This window comes from Nerophis lumbriciformis, linkage group LG13 (genome assembly GCF_033978685.3).
Source record: "Nerophis lumbriciformis linkage group LG13, RoL_Nlum_v2.1, whole genome shotgun sequence".
Classification (NCBI taxonomy): Eukaryota; Metazoa; Chordata; class Actinopteri; order Syngnathiformes; family Syngnathidae; genus Nerophis; species Nerophis lumbriciformis.
In genome coordinates, this window is record NC_084560.2 from 13,031,928 (window position 1) to 13,055,025 (window position 23,098).

General features: G+C 38.9%; 1 protein-coding gene across 1 annotated transcript in view; it reads right to left on the reverse strand.

The window, feature by feature from the left end:
* The window catches only part of lrp2a (low density lipoprotein receptor-related protein 2a), a 161,955-nt gene that overhangs the window by 100,371 nt on the left and 38,486 nt on the right, over positions 1-23,098 (reverse strand). Inside the window, exons 11-24 of the mRNA XM_061971676.1 lie at positions 22,801-22,970; positions 20,342-20,565; positions 16,363-16,569; positions 14,230-14,432; positions 14,013-14,153; positions 13,728-13,931; positions 12,190-12,382; positions 11,343-11,468; positions 11,132-11,262; positions 7,155-7,292; positions 6,800-7,081; positions 5,168-5,407; positions 2,156-2,275; positions 160-276 (exon numbers count right to left, since the gene is read on the reverse strand). Of these exons, the coding sequence (XP_061827660.1) occupies positions 160-276; positions 2,156-2,275; positions 5,168-5,407; positions 6,800-7,081; positions 7,155-7,292; positions 11,132-11,262; positions 11,343-11,468; positions 12,190-12,382; positions 13,728-13,931; positions 14,013-14,153; positions 14,230-14,432; positions 16,363-16,569; positions 20,342-20,565; positions 22,801-22,970 (2,496 nt within the window). The remainder of the gene's footprint in view (positions 1-159; positions 277-2,155; positions 2,276-5,167; positions 5,408-6,799; positions 7,082-7,154; positions 7,293-11,131; positions 11,263-11,342; positions 11,469-12,189; positions 12,383-13,727; positions 13,932-14,012; positions 14,154-14,229; positions 14,433-16,362; positions 16,570-20,341; positions 20,566-22,800; positions 22,971-23,098) is intronic.

Below are 23,098 nucleotides of genomic sequence, written 5' to 3' on the forward strand. Positions count from 1 at the left end.
AAGGTGGTCATTTAGCCTAAGGCAATATAGCCCCCTATTTGCAGTGGAACTACACTCAAAAAGTGTCCCAATAGGAATAATTTTCATAAAGCTCTTGTATTTAAATTCATCAGGCATCGAGCATACCTACAGAAGTGTAAGGATTGCTTCACTACTTACGACAGCCTTGCTCATCCGAGCGATCGGTGCAGTCAAAGACACCATCACAGCGGTAGAAGGTGTTGATGCACTGGTGACCTCGGGTGCACTTGAACTGGCTTGCAGTGCAGTTGTAGACTGTAAAATCCAGTTGAGCAGGGTAAATCTCATTTCTTAGTGTTCTATATATACTGACCTCTATTGTCGTGCAAACATCGGAAAGCATTCATTAAACAAAGCAAATGCTTGTGGCATCTTGCAGAGACTTTAGGTATTTGGATCACATTTGGGGGCGTGGTCGGGGGTGGGGCAAGGGCGTGGTTGGGGGCATGGTTAAGAGGGGAGGAGTATATTTTGGGGCGGCATGGCATAGTGGGTAGAGCAACCGTGCCAGAAACCTGAGGGGTTGCAGGTTCGCTCCCCGCCTCTTACCATCCAAAAATCGCTGCCGTTGTGTCCTTGAGCGGGACACTTCACCCTTTGCCCCCGGTGCCACTCACACCGGTGAATTGAATGATGAATGATAGGTGGTGGTCGGAGGGGCCGTTGGCGCAAATTGCAGCCACGCTTCCGTCAGTCTACCCCAGGGCAGCTGTGGCTATGAAAGTAGCTTACCACCACCAGGTGTGAATGATTGATGGGTTCTACATGTAAAGCGACTTTGGGTACTTAGAAAAGCGCTATATAAATCCCAGTTATTTTTTTTTATATTTACAGCTAGAATTCACCAAGTCAAGTATTTCATATATATATTATCTAAACACAGTTTTGTCTTATATATAAGAAATACTCAAGTATTTCATATATATATATATATATATATATATATATATATATATATATATATATATATATATATATATATATATAAAAGAAATACTTGAATTTCAGTGTTAATTTATTTTCACATATACACACACATAACACTCATCTACTCATTGTTGAGTTAAGGGTTGAATTGTCCATCCTTGTTCTATTCTCTGTCACTATTTTTCTAACCATGCTGAACACCCTCTCTGATGATGCACTGCTGTGTGGCACGCACAAAAGTGCTTTCATCAAATGCACTAGAGTCTGAAATCTTCCATCTCTCCCTAGCATGGCCCAAAACCGGTCAGTCTTTTCTTCCTGAGGAAGATCTTCACTGCCATGGTAGACCACTACTTCTTCCCGGAGGCTATCCAGGTCCAATCGCAGCTGCGGCTTGGAACTTACAAGCGTATTTCTTCATCTTACTCGTCGTCGGCATCGCCATGGCTGTATCTTCCTCGTTCTTCTGCTTCGTCTCCTTGTTGTGTGCGCAGTTGTGCACTGCACTCTCTAAAAGCCCTAGATGTTATTGTCACATATGCATGTACAGTAGATGGCAGTATTGTCCTGTTTAAGAGTGTCACAACATTGCTGTTTACGGCAGACGAACTGCTTTACGGTAGACAAAAACGTGACTGCTGCTGTTGTGTGTTGTTACCACGCTGGGAGGACGTTAATGAAACTGCCTAACAATAAACCCACATAAGAAACCAAGAACTCTACAGTTATAACGTGATTGGGCAGGCACACTGTTTATATTGTGGGAAAGCGGACGTGAAAACAGGCTGTCGACACGTCACTCAGGTCCGCATGGAGCTGGAGGGGGCGTGGCCTCCAGCTCCGCCTGAATTTCGGGAGATTTTCGGGAGAAAATTTGTCCCGGGAGGTTTTCGGGAGAGGCGCTGAATTTCGGGAGTCTCCCGGAAAATCCGGGAGGGTTGGCAAGTATGCAATACAGTAAGTCCAAGAATGCCCACATAAGTACAGCCGTCAATCTGTGAGGTCACTGATTTAAAAAAATACTCTGGAGGCATCCAAAACTGTGTGAAAGCTCACGCCCAATGGCTTGAACCTTATGATTCAACACTTTGGCATTGTTTAACATGAGTATCCAACATTGTAACAACATTTATAAGTCAGTAAAGACACAATTAATCTTAAAGCGTTTTTGTCTTGGTAGGATGTGTAACATCACAATGTTACTTACTGCATCCTTGCTCATCTGCCCCAGCCACACAGTCTCTATCGCCATCGCAGATATAGTTGGGTGCGATGCAGCGTTGGTCTGGACACTGAAACTGGTCTGGAAGGCATGTCGAACTCAGATCTGTGAACACATTTTGGCCACATTGTAATGGCTGGAGGACAATTCACTGTCTAGACCTGGGACTACAAATATTGTTTTTAAATATTCAATTCACAAAACAGGCTAAAACCAATGCAATGTGCAATTGTATTGAAATACAAAACTGCCTGTATGTCAACTTTGTGGTATAACTTTTGAACTTTTTTCCTTACAGTACACCTTTTTGTTCTTTTGTTTTCAGACTGCGCCATGGCCCAAAAAAAGATGAGGTGCGCCGAATGGCCTCCTGGCTGCACATTGGACACTCCTGGTCGGGACCACGCATTTTTTAATAGTGAGGCAACGTTAAAGGAGGTGCAGCAGCTTGAGAAAAATAAAGACAACATCTTTTCAAACCTGCTAAGCTAACTTCAGTTATGTCAGTGGCAAACTTTTTAGATTTTTACTTTCGAAAGTGAGAATGCAAACTGAGCCTGAGGCATATCTGTCAACTTTTGCATTTTAAAATATAGGAAGTCTCTCGGGAAAATGGATAAACATGTTCATCACAAATTGCCGTTAAATCAATAAAAAATAAAACAAAATAAAAACCCTTCACATCACAAGAGATTGTCACCAACCAGTACCACCATGCCATTTACTCTGGCACATGTTGTTAGCAGTTACTCAAGGGAACCCATAAATATTGTGAAACCCCCCCCCAAAAAAAGCAATTGTGGGTTTCTTTGCTAAGGTTATAGTTGAGACATTTTTCAAGTTGGTTCATGTAATTTCTTCCAGAAAGTATTATGAAGTGTGAGCAACTACCTGCTCTTCTTTTGATAGTAAGTTCCCTGTTTGTCAAAAGTTTGGATTTTTGCCAGAAATTTCTTTTTTATCGTCTTTATGTCAATTCATTTCTGTCACGTTGATTTAAATAATTCAAAAATTCATTTGTTAATTAAGTTTTTCAAGACAAGTTAAACAAACAAAGCCAACATCTCTGCTTTGTGTTCTGATTAATATTCTGTTTTTACTTTGTGTGTGGTCCTAGTTGTCCTTCAAAACGTGTTTTGGGATAAGCTGTGGGCCAATAAAAAACAAAAACAACTATAGAGTGCTTAGAAAGAAAAAAAAAAAACTTTAATCCCAGTGTCAATGGAGCTCTTGTTTAAGATGGAGGAATACTTTTTTTAAGTTTGAAGAACATCAATAGATTAAATATGATTCTTTGCAGGAACCTTTTATAATTGCGAGGGTGGTGTATCAATCTACAGTACAGGCCAAAAGTTTGGACACACCTTCTCCTCATTCAATGTGTTTTCTTTATTTTCATGACTATTTACATTGTAGATTGTCACATCAAAACTATGAATGAACACATGTGGAGTTATGTTCTGCGGAGAACAGTCATGTTTTCAAGAGCAGGCTGAAGACCCACCTTTTTAATTTAGCTTTTACCTGATATTATTTTATTGAAGTAATTTGTATTTTATTTTTTATCCTATTATGAAATATTGCATTTAGTTATATTTATTTATGTATTTACTATATATATATATATATATATATATATATATATATATAGTAAATACATAAATAAATATAACTAAATACAATATTTCATAATAGGATAAAAAATAAAATACAAATTAATATATATATATATACAAATTTATATATATATATATATATATAAATATATATATATATAGATAAATATATATATATATATATTTATCTATATATATATATATATTTATATATTTATAATAATCTTCATATGTCTTAAAAATAAAATACATTTTATTATTTATCTCTACTCATGGTTCTTACTATTTTACAAGTCTTCTAATATGTTAGATCCACTATGGACTGGACTTTCACAATATTATGTCAGACCCACTCGACATCCATTGCTTTCAGTCTCCCCTAGAGGGGGGAGGTTACCCACATATGCGGTCCTCTCCAAGGTCTCTCATAGTCATTCACACTGACGTCCCACTGGGGTGAGTTTTCCTTGCCCTTATGTGGGCTCTGTACCACGGATGTCGTTGTGGCTTGTGCAGCCCTTTGAGGCACTTGTGATTAAGGGCTATATAAATAAACATTGATTGATTGATTGATTCATCTTATTATTTTTATTTTCCAACGTTCCTCAGATGAGCCATCTGCCTCAGGGGTTATCGGCCATGCTTGTGGGGAAGCTTTTGTGTCAGCGTCCTGGTGGCCATGGTCTGATCACCTCCTGGTGCAGATGTGATAGTGTTTACTCATACGTCTCCTCTGTATTCAGCCATGCAATCATCAGTCCTTATAGTTTCAAATGTGTGTATGTTGTGTATGTGTGTGTGTGTTTGGGATCTGTGTCCGTGCGTATGTATGTGATGATGGGGGATAGGGGTCACCGGGCTATTGTTTTTAACTTTGTAAAGCACTTTGCCTTGCATTTTTTATGTAAGAAAAGCGCTTTATAAATAAAGCTTGATTTGATTTGATTTGATGTACTTAACAAAAAAAGGTGAAATAACTGAAAACATGTTTTATATTCTAGTTTCTTCAAAATAGCCACCCTTTGCTCTGATTACTGCTTTGCACACTCTTGGCATTCTCTCCATGAGCTTCAAGAGGTAGTCACCTGAAAAGGTTTTCCAACAGTCTTGGAGTCCCCAGAGGTGTTTAGCACTTGTTGGCCACTTTGCCTAATCAGAGCAAAGGGTGGCTATTTTGAGGAAACTAGAATATAAAACATGTTTTCAGTTATTTCACCTTTTTTTGTTAAGTACATAACTCCACATGTGTTCATTCATAGTTTTGATGTGACAATCTACAATGTAAATAGTCATGAAAATAAAGAAAACAATGCATTGAATGAGAAGGTGTGTCCAAACATGTACTGTGTGTGCCAGTGTTAAGGTTTGCTGTTGAACTTACAGCAGTCGGCTTCATCTGAACCATCCCCACAGTCGTTATCCGTGTCACAGCGCCAGGTAAGTGGGACACAGCGGTGGTTGGCGCAGGTAAACTGATTGGCCGAGCAGGTTCTGGGTGCATGTGTTGGGCAGTTGGACTCATCGCTGTTGTCCAGACAGTCGTTATGGCTGTCACATCGCCACGCGGCTGGCACACAACGCTGATTAGCACAGGTGAATGCAGACGGGGAACAAGTGCTGTCTGAGGGGACAAAAATAAATATTAGACAGGAAATGTATGAAAACTGTTGGTCCGGAACATACTTGCCAACCTTGAAACCTCCAATTTCGGGAGGTGTGTGTGTGTGCGGGGGACAGCGTGATTGGGGGCGTGGTATATTTACAGCTAGAATTCACCAACTCAAGTATTTCATATATACATATATATATATATCTACATCCTGAAAATATGCAAACAAAACTGTTTAGATAATTGATACTTCAAACTTGCATAAATAAATTTTAAGGAATATAACATAACTTGGCTTCTGAGAGCTTCAAAATGTAATGAATAAAATGCTAAAGTTGTTGATAAACAAGCAATTATTTTAATAATTAAATATGATCATTTTAAATGAATTATTATGATCATTTAAAATTAATTATTTCAAATATGTTTATTTTAATGTACGACTCTATGGCTGGATGTAATAAGGAGTCAGAAAAAATACAAATAAAAATAAAATTAATTTTGATGTTTTTAGAAAAATATAGTAAAAATGTATTTATTTTTTAATTTTTTTTATTAATAAATATATTTATTTTTAGGTAAGATAAACATAATAATACAATGTATCTCTAGTCTGGATGATTTAATTATTGTCACCCTGTTGTCCTCCCGTCTCTTCCCCAAGGATGGCTCCATGAGCTGGGCAAACGCCTGGAGATGCCCTACGTCCTTTTTGTAGCTGCGGACCGGTCAACGCTTGAAAATTTGTTCCACAGACCGGGGTGGGAGGGGGGTGGGTTTTTTTTTCATAAAGAAATACAATCATGTGTGCTTACGGACTGTATCCCTGCAGACTGTATTGATCTATATTGATATATAATGTATATATTGTGTTTTTGATGTTGATTTAATAAAAAATAAATAAATAAATATATATATATTTTTTTAATTTCTTGTGCGGTCCGGTACCAATCGGTCCGCGTGGTTGGGGACCACTGCTCTACGTCAACAACACGGTCGGCGGCCCGTCAGTGCGCAGCTCGTATATCGCCTCCCTCTACTTCACCCTCAGCAGCCTGACCAGCGTCGGCTTTGGCAACGTGTGCGCCAACACGGACGCCGAGAAGATCTTCTCCATCTGCACCATGCTCATCGGCGGTATGCCGGACGCCTCGCGTGGAATAACATGATTGGGCAGGCACGCTGTTTATATCGTGGGAAAGCGGACGTGAAAAAAGGCTGTCCTCACTCAGGTCCGCATGGAGCTGGCAGGCGTGGCCTCCAGCTCCGGCTGAAAAATCGGGAGATTTCCGGGAGAAAATTTGTCCCGGGAGGTTTTCAGGAGAGGCGCTGAATTTCGGGAGTCTCCCGGAAAATTCGGGAGGGTTGGCAAGTATGGTCCGGAATAAAAAAACAAAACATTACTGTTGATGCCACAATTGGTCTCATCGCTGTTGTCATGGCAGTCGTCAACACCGTCACATCGATAGCTGTTTGGGACACATTTTCCATTGCCACAGGAGAAGGAGTTAGCGCCGCATTGCAGTGTTGGCGGCTCACTTGAGGGGTCCTCCACACACGTCTGCCGGTCGGGGGACAGCTTCATGCCATACGGACATCCACATACCCTGTGAGAGTCAGGGGCTGGGAAGCAAAAGTGGCTACAGTCCCCATTTGGATTTGTCGGCCGGTTGCATTGGTTAGAACCTGACATGAGTAGGAGTGGAGAGAGGTAAGGGGCAGAAGTGCTATAAATGAGCTGGTGATAAAAGCTACTGACCAATTTGAGAGTTGGAGTTGAAAGATTTGACGTGCATGATATGAGTAATTCCTCGTCGGATCACCACCATCTCGCCACCGTCAGTCTTGCGGACACGGACAATTCCACCCAGGCGCCAGTCAGTGAAATAGGCATAACCTTGAGAAGTCATACATGAAAAAGTCATTGATGAGAAATATTCATTTTGATTACCTATATCAGGGGTTTCCAAAGTGCATTTATTGGAAATTAAAAATGTCCCCGAATAGAACATTACACACAAAAACAAAGAAAAAATGGAGAAGAACCAATTGCCCTCAAAATGAGACCTGGCAACCAAAATGTCTGACCACCTGTGGATCTTTCTGTATATGGTTGTTGATCTGTGTCTCCTGTCATGAGGAACCTTTCTTGCAAGACATGCTAAGTCTTTAAGTTTGCTTAAGTGTCATTACTTGTCAGTCAGGTCTGACTTTATTCTTGTGTTTCCTTATTTTCTGTATTTATTCCTTGGTCAGTGCTCTTATTTTCCTTTCACTTCCTGTCGGGCTCCCGGAGCGCTGTTCCCTTCAGCTGTCCCAGATTGGCAGCTTAACCACACCTGTTTGTTGTTGCCAATCAGGCACCTTTATATGCCAGACTCGCCTTCCAGTTAAGGGCTGATGGACTGACTGCTGTTTATGCTGAATGTTGCTTTGCAAAATGTGCGTTTGTAATTGCTGCCATCGGCAATGCTTTGCATGCACTAGACCACATGTGTCAAAGTCAAGGCCCGGGGATCACGTCATTTTATCTGGCCCGCCGCAAACACCTAGAAATGATATGTGTCAATAAAGTACTTCATATTTTCTCACTAAATGTCATGGATTTTTTTCATTTTGACAGAAAAAATATATGTACTGCTCGAAATTGCATACCTTTTAAACTTTAAAAGTATCCATTATTGCAACAAATAATACGGTATATTACCATACTTTCCTTATCTGCTTGACTTATGATTTTACAGCAAACTACCCATGTATGGTGTTCTTTACAGCATATTACTGTAAATTGAAAAAAGCTACAATTTTTTTGCATTAAAATTCTGTCGACTGAGCTGCCATATTTTTACTGTAAAATCTTGTTTTTAACGGTATATTACTGTGAATGGAAAAATGATACATTTGTTTTTACTAGAGATGTCCGATAATATCGGCAGTCCGATATTATCGGCCGATAAATGCGTTAAAATGTAATATCGGAACTTATCGGTATCGTTTTTTTTATTATTGGTATCGTTTATTTTTGTTTTTTTTCTTTAATTAAATCAACATAAAAAACACAAGATACACTTACAATTAGTGCACCAACCCAAAAAAACTCCCTCCCCCATTTACACTCATTCACACAAAAGCATTGTTTCTTTCTGTTATTAATATTCTGGTTCCTACATTATATATCAATATACATCAATACAGTCTGCAAGCACTAATAATGTAACTGTTTTTTATATTGTTTTACTTTCTTTTTCATTCAAGAATTTTTTATTTATTTATTTATCTTATTTTATTTTATAAATTTTTTTAAAAGTACCTTATCTTCACCAAATTAGGCATAATAATGTGTTAATTCCACGACTGTATATATCGGTTGATATCGGTATCGGTTGATATCGGTATCGGTAATTAAAGAGTTGGACAATATCGGAATATCGGATATCGGCAAAAAGCCATTATCGGACATCCCTAGTTTTTACAGTAGAAAAACTGGCAGCTAAGTTGCCAGAATAAAAAAATAATTTGTACAGTTTTTCCATGAACAATATCATGTTGTAAAAACCAATGTCAATTTAACACAAACATTCTGGCAACTAAGCTGCCAGCTTTTTCCCTAAAAAACAAAAAGTAAAACAGTGGTACTGTTTTTATATTTACCGTAAAATGTTGTAAGAAATTAAAAAAAACGCAATATTTTACCGTAAAATTTTGTAAATGTAAAGTTTGTATTGTAACATTGACAGTCTACTTAAAACAATTGATACAATTAATAATGAAATCCAGAGACATATTCATACATTATTGGCTGTTACACTCTGATGGCAGCTATAGCTGCCATGTGGCCTTCAATGAAAACCACTTTGACATCCCTGCACTAGAATGCTATGGAAGATTCTTACCTACAGTACATGTCGCCTCCCGTCTCCTGAATCTTAAGGTCAAAGATCACAACTACCGCAGCAATGCGTGTTGGTGACCATTAGTCAAGAATAATAAGAAATTAAGTGTCTCAACTGAGGTAGATAAGCTATTACACTAATTCACATCCGAATCACGATTCCAATTTAGTCAGGTTCTAAATTGATTCATAAATGTATTTTTATTTCATATGTTTTCAGGCCATCTCCAAGCTTACTTGCTGTTAGAAACCAAAAAGGTGGTTTTGTAACCTGTAACCTGTTTTGAAAAGGTTGTATTTATTTATTATACCAAATATATTGTGAGAATCGGTGTGAATCAAGAATCTATTCTGAATCGAATCGTCACTCCAAGACTCTGAATCGGATCGAATCGTGAGTTGCAACAAAAATATTCCTACCCTAATATATTGATTGACCTACATTGTTTTGCTTTTAGTGTCTTTAAAGGCCTACTGAAATGCGATTTTCTTATTTAAACGGGGATAGCAGGTCCATTCTATGTGTCATACTTGATCAAATCGCAATATTGCCATATTTTTGCTGAAAGGATTTAGTAGAGAACATCGACGATAAAGTTCGCAACTTTTGGTCACTGATAAAAAAGCCTTGCCTGTACCGGAAGTAGCAGACGATATGCGCGTGACGTCACAGGTTGTGGAGCTCCTCACATCCGCACATTGTTTACAATCATGGCCACCAGCAGCGAGAGCGATTCGGACCGGGAAAGCAACGATTTCCCCATTAATTTGAGCGAGGATGATAGATTTGTGGATGAGGAAAGTGAGAGTGAAGGACTAGAGGGCAGTGGGAGCGATTCAGATAGGGAAGATGCTGTGAGAGGCGGGTGGGACCTGATATTCAGCTGGGAATGACTAAAACAGTAAATAAACACAAGACATATATATATACTCTATTAGCAACAACACAACTAGCCTTATATTTAATATGCCACAAATTAATCCCGCATAACAAACACCTCCCCCCTCCCGTCCATATAACCCGCCAATAAAACTCAAACACCTGCACAACACACTCAATCCCACAGCCCAAAGTACCGTTCACCTCCCCAAAGTTCATTCAGCACATATATTTCCCCAAAGTCCCCAAAGTTACGTACGTGGCATGCACATAGCGGCACGCACGTACGGGCAAGCGATCAAATGTTTGGAAGCCGCAGCTGCATGCGTACTCAAGGTACCGCGTCTGCGTATCCAACTCAAAGTCCTCCTGGTAAGAGTCTCTGTTGTCCCAGTTCTCCACAGGCCAATGGTAAAGCTTGACTGTCATCTTTCGGGAATGTAAACAATGAATCACTGGCTGTGTTATTCGGCACAACAGTCAGGGGGTGCATTCTACGGCGGGGGTGCGTTATCCGGCACAACACCTGCCGCAATACACCGCTTCCCACCTACAGCTTTCTTCTTTGCTGTCTCCATTGTTTATTGAACAATTTGCAAAAGATTCACCAACACAGATGTCCAGAATACTGTGGAATTTTGCGATGAAAACCGACGACTTAATAGCTGGCCACCATGCTGTCCCAAAATGTCCTCTACAATCCGTGACGTCACGCGCAGGCGTCATCATACCGAGACGTTTTCAGCAGGATATTTCGCGCAAAATTTAAAATTGCACTTTAGTAAGCTAACCCGGCCGTATTGGCATGTGTTGCAATATTAAGATTTCATCATTAATATATAAACTATCAGACTGCGTGGTCGGTAGTAGCGGGTTTCAGTAGGCCTTTAATGTACAAAATGTATGAAAGTAGCCCCCACATTTTGGACACCGCTGACCTATTGTTATTAAGCTATATAATTACCTTCGAAAATTGTGAGGCCAAATGGATGCGACATCTGAGTAATGCGGTCCAAAGAAAGCCTGTTGTGTCCATCAAAATTGCTATGCTCAATTTTGTCAAAGAAGGCATCGACCCAAAACAAACGCGTGGAGCTGGGAAGAGATAAAGCAGAAGGCAAGGTGTCAAAATAAACTTTATAAAACTCAAATGATTTTGCTGTAATGCGACTCACGTCCAGTCAATAGCGAGACCATTAGGCCAGCCGAGGGTGGTGTTTACGATGGACAGGGCATGTGATCCATCTCCCCAAGCCCTCATAATCTTTGCAGGCCGGTACCAGTCGGTCCAAAAAATATACCTGGAAAAGCAAATGAAACAACAAGAATTGCTTAATGAGTGTTTAGCAGTTAGACTGTTAATAAACAGTGTATACAGTATAACACAATGCAAATCCATCTTTATTATAATGTTCCAGGAACTTTTTGCGACATTGCGGCCCTTCATGCTGCACTAATCTCTTCCAGTGGATGCAGAGGCCATTCGACTTTGAGGCTATTGGAAACAAATGCTTATGGGTTCAGCTCAGGGGATGTCCTTGTGGTTTGTGAAGCCACTGGTTTTTAAAGGCTACATAAAAAAATCTAATTGCTGGACTAAATATGAATTATTTAATAAGGAGCAGTTTTATTTGAGCTAGGTAAACAAACAAACATGCACTGTTGTGAGCGACATAAACTCATGTTGTATATAGGACTGCAACAATTAAATCCATTAATTCAATTAGAAAAATGCTTCAATTCATATTCCTTTGCTTCGTTTGAGTGTTAACTAACAAAAAATTGATCAAGTCTGGACCGCATGTAGTGCCCAAATCTTTTTTTTTAGTAATGCATGTGTATTTGTTAGAAAAAGTTATAGCAAGCAGATAAATCACTGTTTAATTGAATTATTTTCCCTAAAATACTCATTAAAGCTCTATATTAGCTGCAACTAGTTGTATACACTGACTGTTTACAATGAGATGAGACCAGGTGTAAATGTGTATTCAGAACTAATCATCAGGTCCTATGTTGATGTACCCAACAAGAGGATGCACCACGATGGCCCTTGGGTTGTTGAGGTTCTGTATGATAGCCCGCCTGGATTTATCGGCAACCTTCATAACGGATATGCTCCTGTATCGCGGGTCAGTCCAGTAGAGATTTGTAGAAATCCAGTCGTAAGCCAGGTCCTCGACACCATCCACTCTGTTGGCTGCCAACACCTCCCTGCCTGTGCAGATCAAAGCAGTTAGAACTCTCCTAAACTCAGAGATGGTATTTAAATAAACAGACTGTCAGCATGCATTTTCCTCAAGTGGACCGGAAGAGAAGAACAAGAGTCGCTCCAAAAACAACATGTCTACTCAGTGCAGTGGCGCATCACTTTTTGGTGGATGTTTTTAAATGCAAAAGCCTAAAGCAGTGAAGTTGTCACGTTGTGTAAATGGTAAATAAAAAGAGAATAAAATTATTTGCTAAATCCTTTTCAACGTATATTCAATTGAATAGACTGCAAAGACAAGATATTTCATGTTCACACTGAGAAACTTTATTTATTTTCTTTGCAAATAATCATGAACTTATACTTAAAAATACTTAAAATGCATTTTTACCACAGTGTTACATGGCCTTTCCTTTTAACAACACTCATTAAAGGTTTGGGAACTGAGGAGACACATTTTTGAAGTGGAATTCTTTCCCATTCTTGCTTGATGTACAGCTTAAGTTGTTCAACAGTCTCCCTTCTGATATTTTAGCCTTCATATTGCACCACACATTTTCAATGTCTGGACTACAGGCAAGCCAGTCTAGTACCCACACTCTTTTACTATGAAGCCACGCTGTTGTAACACGTGGCTTGGCATTGTCTTGCTGAAATAAGCAGGGGCGTCCATGATAACGTTGCTTGGATAGCAACATATGTTGCTCCAAAACCTGTATGTACCTTTCAGCATTAATGGTTCCTGAGGGATCGAAGGTCACGGCCTTTCCGCTTACGTGCAGTGATTTCTCCAGATTCTCTGAACCTTTTGATGATATTACGGAGCGTAGATGGTGAAATCTCTAAATTCCTTGCAATAGCTGATTCAGAAATGTTGTTCTTAAACAATTTGCTCAGGCATTTGTTGACAAAGTGGTGACCCTCGCCCCGTCCTTGTTTGTGAATGACTGAGCATTTCATGGAAGCTGCTTTTATACCCAATCATGGCACCCACCTGTTCCCAATTAGCCTGTTCACCTGTGGGATGTTCCAAATAAGTGTCTGACGAGCATTCCTCAACTTTCTCAGTCTTTTTTGACACTTGTGCCAGCTTTTTTGAAACATGTTGCAGGCATCAAATTCCAAATGAGCTAATATTTGCAAAAAATAACAAAGTTTCTCAGTGTGAACATGAAATATCTTGTCTTTGCAGTCTATTCAATTGAATATAAGTTGAAAAGGATTTGCAAATCATTGTATTCCCTTTTTATTTTATTTGACAACTTCACTGCTTTTGGCTTTTGTACTTCTACATCTTGGCTAGATGAACAATGACTATTAACAGGTCAGCTACAGCAAAAGGCAAAATACTCACTAGTCCCATCTACTTTCTGTTTGTAGATAATATCTTTTGCTGTGTCCGAGAAGAAGATAGCGTCATCCTTGGCGCTGAAGTCCACCCCGACAAAGTAGGATGGCGATCCAGTGATGGGCAAGATGATGTCCTCCTGAGAGGAGAGGTTGAAGGGGATCCCTCTCACAGCCAGTTGACTGGAGAAGAGGAGAAACTGCCGAACAGCTACAAACAGTCAATCAGAAGAAACACAACATTGAAGGATGACTGTAGTTAAAGATATTATATAAAAACAGGTTTTCATACCCAAACATCTCTTGCCATCGGTTTGTAGGTCGTAGCCGATGCGACACTTGCAGCGATAGCCTAACCCTCCATTGTCACTCCTGTGACTCAAAACGCATATTTGATCACACCCACCTTTGCTCTCACTGCAAGGGTTTGCCACTGAAAATGTAACAAGAAAAGAAAGTTTGCATCAATCATCATCAAGACACAAATGAAGAATTGAGGGTGACTGTACCATGGGGCTGTTTAAAAGGATGTATCACTGCCACACCGTGCGGCGTCTGCGACGTGGTGTAGACCACCTGAGGACGTGTGTCTGTGAATTTGTTTGCTTTCATCACTGCCATCTTTGTCCAGTCGGTGAAATACACACTGTGCTCAAACAGGCTGATCCCAAACGGGTGTGGGACCACAGCCCCTCCATGAACAACCGCCTTCCTGTTAGTGGACATACGTAAGCATTTGGGAACAAAATCAGTAGGATACTTGCTTGGTATAAGAGCAACAATCATAGTAGTTAAAGATTTGAATGTGAGCACTTTTTCTTTGCAGTCTTGTGGGGCTGAAACGATTACAGAGTGCTAGTATTACCCTTTCAAATTAAAATGATCATAAAATGGTGATTTCTAACCGCATTTCAATAAACTTTGCAGATAATCCGCCCAAAACATCTGGTCTAATTTGCTAGCGTTTGGTTATAGCTAGAAATAGACATTACATTGTTTTCCTACCAGGTTAAGGGAGAAAGTTAGTGTGAAGGACAGTGCTGAAAAGAAGTGGATGATATTCATTGAATGAAAGAAAGAACTCGTCAAAAACATGACGTAACTTGTCAAAGCAATTCAAGCGTAGCACTGCTGGTCTGCAGCATACTGAAGCAGAATAAGTCCAAGCCAGCCAAGGATGTTAAAATAAGATCTAAAATATGGAAAAGCTGCTGATGGTGTGTTTGATAGAGAAGCAGCTGGAAGTCCACTGTCCTCTGTAAATATTGTAAATTATTATTACCTTACTTCATAAAACTAGCAAAGTTGTTTGTAGTCTATTGTATTGTTTTTCATAAAGTATTTCTTATCCAAAAGTGTATTTTTCTATTTAAAAGGCATTTTACATGTTAAAAGTGTGCTGTTCTGTGGGGTGGAGTGGGGGGGTGGGGGGGTGGGGGGGTGGGGGGACGACGACGCTGATTTGAAATATGAGTGTTTTCAATTATGAGCTCTTTCAAAGAACCAATTAAGTTTGTTAGTTGAGGTACTACCGTTAATGTATTGTAATATTGATTAACTACTAGTATTTTATCAATATAAACCCACTGTATATTATTGTATCATTGATTGAGGATTTAGGGACTCTAATTCTTAGTAATTTAGCTATCCAAAAGATTTATTGTATATTTATTCTTTCATGATATTGGCGTCGTGTTGCTTAATGTTTGTGTGTGTATGTAATTGATGTTTGTTATTGTGCCTTTTTTCTATGCTCTCTAAACTGACGGCTAAATAAAGTACTTGAATTCAGTTGAAAACAAATTAATGAATTTACAAATGACAAACGTCATACCCCAATCTAAATGTATTCAAACACATTATTGTCTAAGCAATTAAGGTATTCAAATGCTTATTAAACCGACAGACTGTGCTTGCTCCATACACGGACGTCCGACATGGAAACAACAGGAAAAAAGCCTGTGTGATGTCACCTAAACAAGATGTGCAACCCCTGTTGTGCTTTTATCATCAAAAAGCACTGTAAAACTTTTCTAAAATTAAAACGGAAAAAGATCAACATATTTAAACACTCAAATAATCCATCCATCCATTTTCTACCACTTAGAGTGGCTGCTAAACAATTTCTAATGTTTCTTCTACCAAGGAAAGTAGTGTGTGTCGTGTGTATGTTTGTATACAGTATTTATTTAAAAACAATTTTTTTTAAAATTGGTTAAAAGAGTAAAACATTGAGTCATTTTTGGTCACATTTAACAATATTGTGGTAATAATGATAACCGTGGTAATTTTGATCACAATAACAATGATATAAAATGTTGCTATTGTTACATCCCTACAGTCTGGATTAGTAATATACTTTTCCTGAACGTCTTAAATAGATACTTTAACAATTGGGACAGGAAGAGAAGACATGACATTGGTTAACTTGGGATGGATGTCACCATCAAAATAAATTGAGTTCTTATTCAGATATTACATAATGCTGTGAACCTTCAATATTTAAAGATTGGTTGAAAAAGTATGCATTAAGATATCCCATAAAGCATAAAATTAATTGAATATTTATGCACTGCCTATTTAAAAACATATTTATATAAAAAAATGAAATTAATTAATTAATGAAAAAATATGTCATTTACCTATGAAGCCCATCATAGGTTGCAGTTTCAATGTAATCATAGCGACTATCCACCCAGTAAATACGCTTGGCCTCAATGTCCACTGTGATGCCAGCTGGCCAGCCCAGTTTACTCCTGATGATCCCATAACGGTTGGTTCCATCCATATAAGCACGTTCAAGACCTGGTTGTCCATTGAGGGCCTCCCAATCTGAGAAGAACATATAGCTGTGGAGGGGACATGTCAGTTAAATGTACAGCTAACCAAAAATAAATAACACTTATGATGTACAAAACCCAAAACCAGTGAAGTTGGCACGTTGTGTAAATGGTAAATAAAAACAAAATGCAATGATTTGCAAATCTTTTTCAACTTATAATACACTTTCTATGTACACAAAGAAAATGACACATTTGCCACAACACAGTGCGCATTTTTTTAGGAATTTTGCCAATCACTCACAATCTCTATGGGACAAGAACACATCACTTTCTTTCTAAAATAAACACTAGCAAGAGTCATTTAACAATGCAGGTAATGGGGATTCGATCATTTCCACCTATAAAGTCCTCTAAAATAACCTGCAACAATGTTTTATATACCTTGTCTAAGTATGTACGTAATTTAGTAACAGGCACATTCATGATATGTACAAAGCCCCAAACCAGTGAAGTTGTCACGTTGTTTGTATGGTAAATAAAAAGAGAATACAATGATTTGCAAATCATTTTCAACTTATATTCAATTGAATAGACTGCAAAGACAAGATATTTCATGTTCACACTGAGAAACTTAATATTTTTTTGCAAATAATCATGAACTTAGAATTTAATGGCAGCAACACATTGCAAAAAAAGGCATTTTTACCAATGTGTTACATGGCCTTTCCTTTTAACAACACTCAGTAAAGGTTTGGGAACTGAGGAGACACATTTTTGAAGTGGAATTATTTCCCATTCTTGCTTGATGTACAGCTTAAGTTGTTCAACAGTCTCCCTTCTGATATTTTAGCCTTCATATTGCATCACACATTTTTAATGTCTGGACTACAGGCAGGCCAGTCTAGTACCTTTTACTATGAAGCCACGCTGTTGTAACACGTGGCTTGGCATTGTCTTGCTGATATAAGCAGGGGCGTCCATGATAACGTTGCTTGGATGGCAACATATGTTGCTCCAAAAGCTGTATGTACCATTCAGCCTTAATGGCACCCACCTGTTCCCAATTAGCCTGTTCACCTGTGGGATGTTCCAAATAAGTCTTTGATGAGCATTCCTCAACTTTCTCACTCTGTTTTGCCACTTGTGCCATCTTTTTTGAAACATGTTGCAGGCAACCATTTCCAAATGAAATAAGCTCAGCTTCTTCCTACTCCTTTTTGGACGTGCTGTAATGAAACAACTGGAAATATGTGCTGAATTACATTGTAGTGTATGCATGTTACAAATAAACTGAAACTGAACTGAACTGAACTGAACTGAACTGAACTGAGTTAATATTTACAAAAAATAACAACGTTTCTCAGTGTGAACATGAAATATCTTGTCTTTGCAGTCTATTCAATTGAATATAAGTTGAAAATGATTTGCAAATCATTGTAATCTCTTTTTATTTACCATTTACACGACGTGACAACTTCACTGCTTTTGGGGTTTGTAAATGGGTTATACTCGTATAACGCTTTTCTACTTTTAAGGTACTCAAACCCCTTTGACACTATTTCCACATTCACCCATTCACACACACATACTGATGGCGGAAGCTGCCATGCAAGGCCCAAACCATGACCCATCAGGAGCGTGTGTCAGTCAGTTCTAATGCCAGCCAGGCATTAAAAAAATAGACCGAAAGATTAGCGATCGTCAATCGTCACCAAGACGTGACTTTGGTCACTTGATTGACATTCACCGCACCAGAGGGTCTTGTGAGATGATGCTGGCTGCTGCCAGATCATTATTAAGAAAAAACGACCGACAGGAAGGCCCGAAACACTTTTTTTTTCAACAGACTCTCGCGCCGTACCTGCCGTCAAAACTCTAAAGACTAACCGCATAGTTCCTGTCTTCACAATAAAAGCATTGCTTCATCCTGCCTGCGCTAACAAAATAAGAGTCTCAGAAAGCTAGCAAGCTACGGAGTTTGCCGTCAATGTATTTCTTGTAAAGTGTATAAAAAGGAGTATGGAAGCCGGACAAACTTTCATGTGGTATTGGACAGAAAGGAGGACTTTTTTTCTCCTCCATTTGAAAATGTGGAGGTTATCATCACTACTGTCTGATTCCAATCAATGCAAGTCATCACAATCATACTAACTTATATTCTTGTCTTCATGAAAAAAACATGCTTGTATTATCATTAAACACATTTAACTTCTTAACATCTCTTTCATAAATAAATAAATAAATATAAATGATATATATGAATGAGGTAGATCCCTTCCACTTGGTCAATTGGAAAGTAGCTTGCCTGCAGAAAAAGTGTGGGCACCCGTCATCTATAGACTCTATATGGAAGCACTGACATATACAACATGGCTGATGGTGCATCCTGAAGAGACGGTCAGAAAGCGGCTCAAAGATGGTCTGTAAACCGTAATGTATGCAACATTTTTTGACCAAATAACCACAATTACATGTTATGTTATGTAGACTAGATATAAGTGTTTTACAAAATCATGACATGACCCCTTTAAAACATTTTTATATACAGTAATTGTATTATAGTCCCAGGTTGGTAGTTGTGCATCTCAACCAACGTTCCCTCTAAGGTGCGCGCCTGCGCAATTGCGCACTGCTCACGCGTCCTCTGCGCACAGCAAATTAATGCCGCGCAGGAAATCAAAAATCCCATCTGAACTCTAAACGAAATAAACACATTACAATTTATTCTGTATGATTTTGCAATGCAACTCTGTGAGTGACAGGTGACAACAAGAGTGGCCCCAATGAATAAAACAATCTTTGTCTACACAGTTCAATAATCGTCTGTTGAGACACTTAACGGACAGGAATTCCATCAATCACTTTATTGAGCAAAACTGTTTGTAACCACACCAAAAACATGAGTAAAAAAAACTTTTATCTATAAAAACTGGTAATTTTCTGCCAAACAAACAAGGCTTAAACCAACTTTGTCATCCGTCATATCAACAGAAGCCGCTCGCTCTGTCTCACGTGCACCAACACACGCACTCATGGCACTTAGCCAGTGCTGCGTTTATGGCTACACAAAAAGTTGGACAACCCCAACGCCACAAAATGTGTAAATGCCAGGTTGTAACACTCTGACTTCTCAATCAGATGTGTGCTTATTTTACTGCCATTTATTAAGAATGTTAATCTAAGGATATTATTCATGAAATATTGTCACTAGATTTCATAAATGCTAATAAAAAGATGCATTTTACAGACAGAAAGTTACAGGAACTAAATGTAATCTCTGAAAGGGGTAACATTTCTTTTAAAGGCAGGACCCGCAGCCGGACATACAATACTAGCACATATGTCATGAAAAACATGTTTTTTTGTTATTGTCGTTGTAAGAAGGCAAAATCACTTATATCAGAAAATTATCTTAATAAGACATTTAAATTGTTATGATGTCAAGTTTGGGACAGGTGTGACGTTGGTGTGGCCACAGTGTGCACGTCTGATGACATGTGCTCCACTGAATGCTCAGGGAGTTTGTGCGTTTGCTCACAGACGTGAAAAATTAGAGGGAACATTGATCTCAACCTCAAAATAATTTGAAAGAAGCAATTTAGTTGTAGCCACCTGGCTCTCCCCTCCCTTGAATTGGATTACAATTAGGGTCATCACTCACATTGCTGCTGGCTAATCCACTGCAGGCAAACTGCTAATCTCACTCACACACACACACACACACACACACACACACACACACACACACACACACACACACACACACACACTGTCCTGTGCCAGTGGAGCACAAAACAGACAGTGTATGTTGGCACGGTGAATGGCATGAGGTGCTTACCCGACAGTAGGGTCCAGCGCCAGTCCTCTCGGGTTTCCGAGGTTCTCGGTGATGAGCGTGACCCGGTTACTTCCATCCAAATCCACCATGTCAATCCTGTTGACACTGGCCTCCACCACATACAGTTTATTGTTCACCCAGTCCACCGCCAGGTTCTCAGGGTAGTCAACTGATACATTTAAAACCACCTGCTTATTGGAGCCGTCCATGTCCACAGAAAACACCTGCGCACAAAAGATGGCATTGTCGGTGTTCAATTAGCTCTTAGGTGGTCACTGCTTGCACAAATAATGGGCAAATATTATTAAGAAAGGGAATGAATCCATCTGATCACACTCCATGAAATCATATTACAGTTTTTCTTATTAATATCTTGCAGCTAATTAGTAGAGCCTTGGTTTTTGGCAACCGACTGACCTGGTTAAAGAGAAACTGTAGATGTGGCCGTCTAACCTCTCTGGTTGCATTCACATGCCCTGATTGCACCCTGCCTACTTTAATCATTCAGCTCTTTAATTTGACAAAGATCCCCTTTAAAAGATGCACCATCAGAGAGACAGGGGAACATTTTTGGCAGGGCAAAAAGAGGGACGGTGCCACTGAAAACAAATACAGCATGATTACTTTCAGCAAGCTCGTCTTACAAAAAGTGCACCCTGGTATGTGGCCGTCATAGCTGCCTTATCAGATAGGTCTAAAGATTATACTTATGGCTTTGCCCTTACAGTGCTTCTCCTTCATTATGATCCCCATGCCCGGGGGCCAACAGCCATCATTTAATTATTGTGTCAGATATTTCAAGCGATAACTCCTATCCAACATAACTATTTCATCAACATATCATTAATTGCCTCTCAGGCAAAGATTTAAATTGCAGGTAGAAATAGTATGCTATTGTCAAGCACCTTCAACTAAGAAACAATGGAATCTGCATCTACAATGGAAGATGCAGAACATAGAATACAAAAGTAGTGTTAAAATGAAAGTGTGAAATGGCGCTGATTGTATTGTAATTACTTTTTAACACAGACATACATTAACTGGCACATTCAACAGTGGTGGCCATATAACAACTACACCTGGAATACAGATAGTGTTTTAGAATAATCTGCAAATAGACAGTTTGTTTTTAAGTCGCCACCCTTGCGATGATGCCACCATGTTTTTAAAGCAATCTTGCTGAAATTGTGCTCGTCTGTGTCATGATCTGCATGACAGTTTTGAGGGTTTTGTGTTCTTTTTCTGTGTTTAGTGCTTTTTTCCATGCAACAGATGTCATTTTTGTTCCACTTTCTGTTTTGGCTATGTCTTGCAGTTACTTCATCACTGTTTCCTGAGCAATGTTCTCCACACTTTCTCTTGTTTGTGATCAGGGGACTTACCTGCCTCTGATCACAATCAAGAGGTCTGTTTATCTGTCAGGACTAATGTTCATGATGTGTCCTTTGATTTTTACCTGCCTAATCCTAATTGAAAGACCTTCTTATCTGCACTTCGCTTATAGTATCTGCAGCCTGAGGTGAAGCCAACAGCAATCATGAGCTACCGCATCATTTTTTTCTGATACGTCTAAACCACAGGTGTCAAACTCAAGGCCCAGGGGCCAGATCCGGCCTCATGCGTCATTTAATGTGGCCTGCCAAAGCCTGGAGATAATGTGGATACTTCATCCTTCTTACTAAATGTTTTCATTGTTTCCATTTTGACAGAAAAAGATGTATGTATTACATGAAATTTCAAGTTTTACATTTTGATATATATACAAATATTCAATTGTTATTGGTGTGAATCTTTGGGCACCTCGCCATTCAATTCCGATTATCGGGGTGAGGATTTGATTCATAATCGATACTCGATTCAACACGATTCTTGATTCAAACTGAGTTTTGCAATGTATTATTGTGTATAATAGTAACAACACCTTACGAAAACAGCTTACAAGTTACAAAACCTCCTTTTGGTTGCTGACGTATGACACATTGGTGCACATAGAGATGGCCTAAAAAATTGTTTTTTTTAATTAATTCATCAAAAAAAAAAAATAGATTTTTGAAAAATTTATTAAAAATTCAGGATTCGAATGAGATAAAAAAAATTAAAAAAATTAGCACCTCTAAGTATTATATACCATATGATAGTTTGTAAAAAATAACACTTAAATACTTAAATATCTGCTTGTCACTTTGACTTACGATTTCAAAGCAAGTAATCCATCAATTTGTACGTACAAAAAATCCATCCATCCATCCATTTTCTATCGCTTATTCCCTTCGGAGTCGCGGGGGGCGCTGGAGCCTATCTCAGCTACAATCGAATCAAATAACCAAATGCATAGGCAATAATATAATGAGGCGTTTATACTTTTATATTCTTACATTCACTGCTACATTCACATCTCTACTTGAAACTGGACCAAACCTGCTTGGGGAATAAAATGTGTTATTGTAATGTATAAGTACCTTATTCTGAATGGTGTCAGTCCAGAAAATCATATGGAGATGAAAATGAAAGTCCACTCCTACTGGAACCCCTCTGTTTGGTGACTGCACCAAAGTATGCAGACTATTGCCGTGGATGTCACCGATTAGCAGGTCTCTGCCATTAGAAAACACCAACGACGGGACTCCAGCTGCAGGGGAAGTAAATTAAAATCATTGACCAAAAAACTAAGTATGTGAGGAAGAAATACTGTATTTCTATTTGGAATTTTTCAGTGTGCAGTTGGTTGCATTTTGTGCATCTAAACCTTCAAAATAT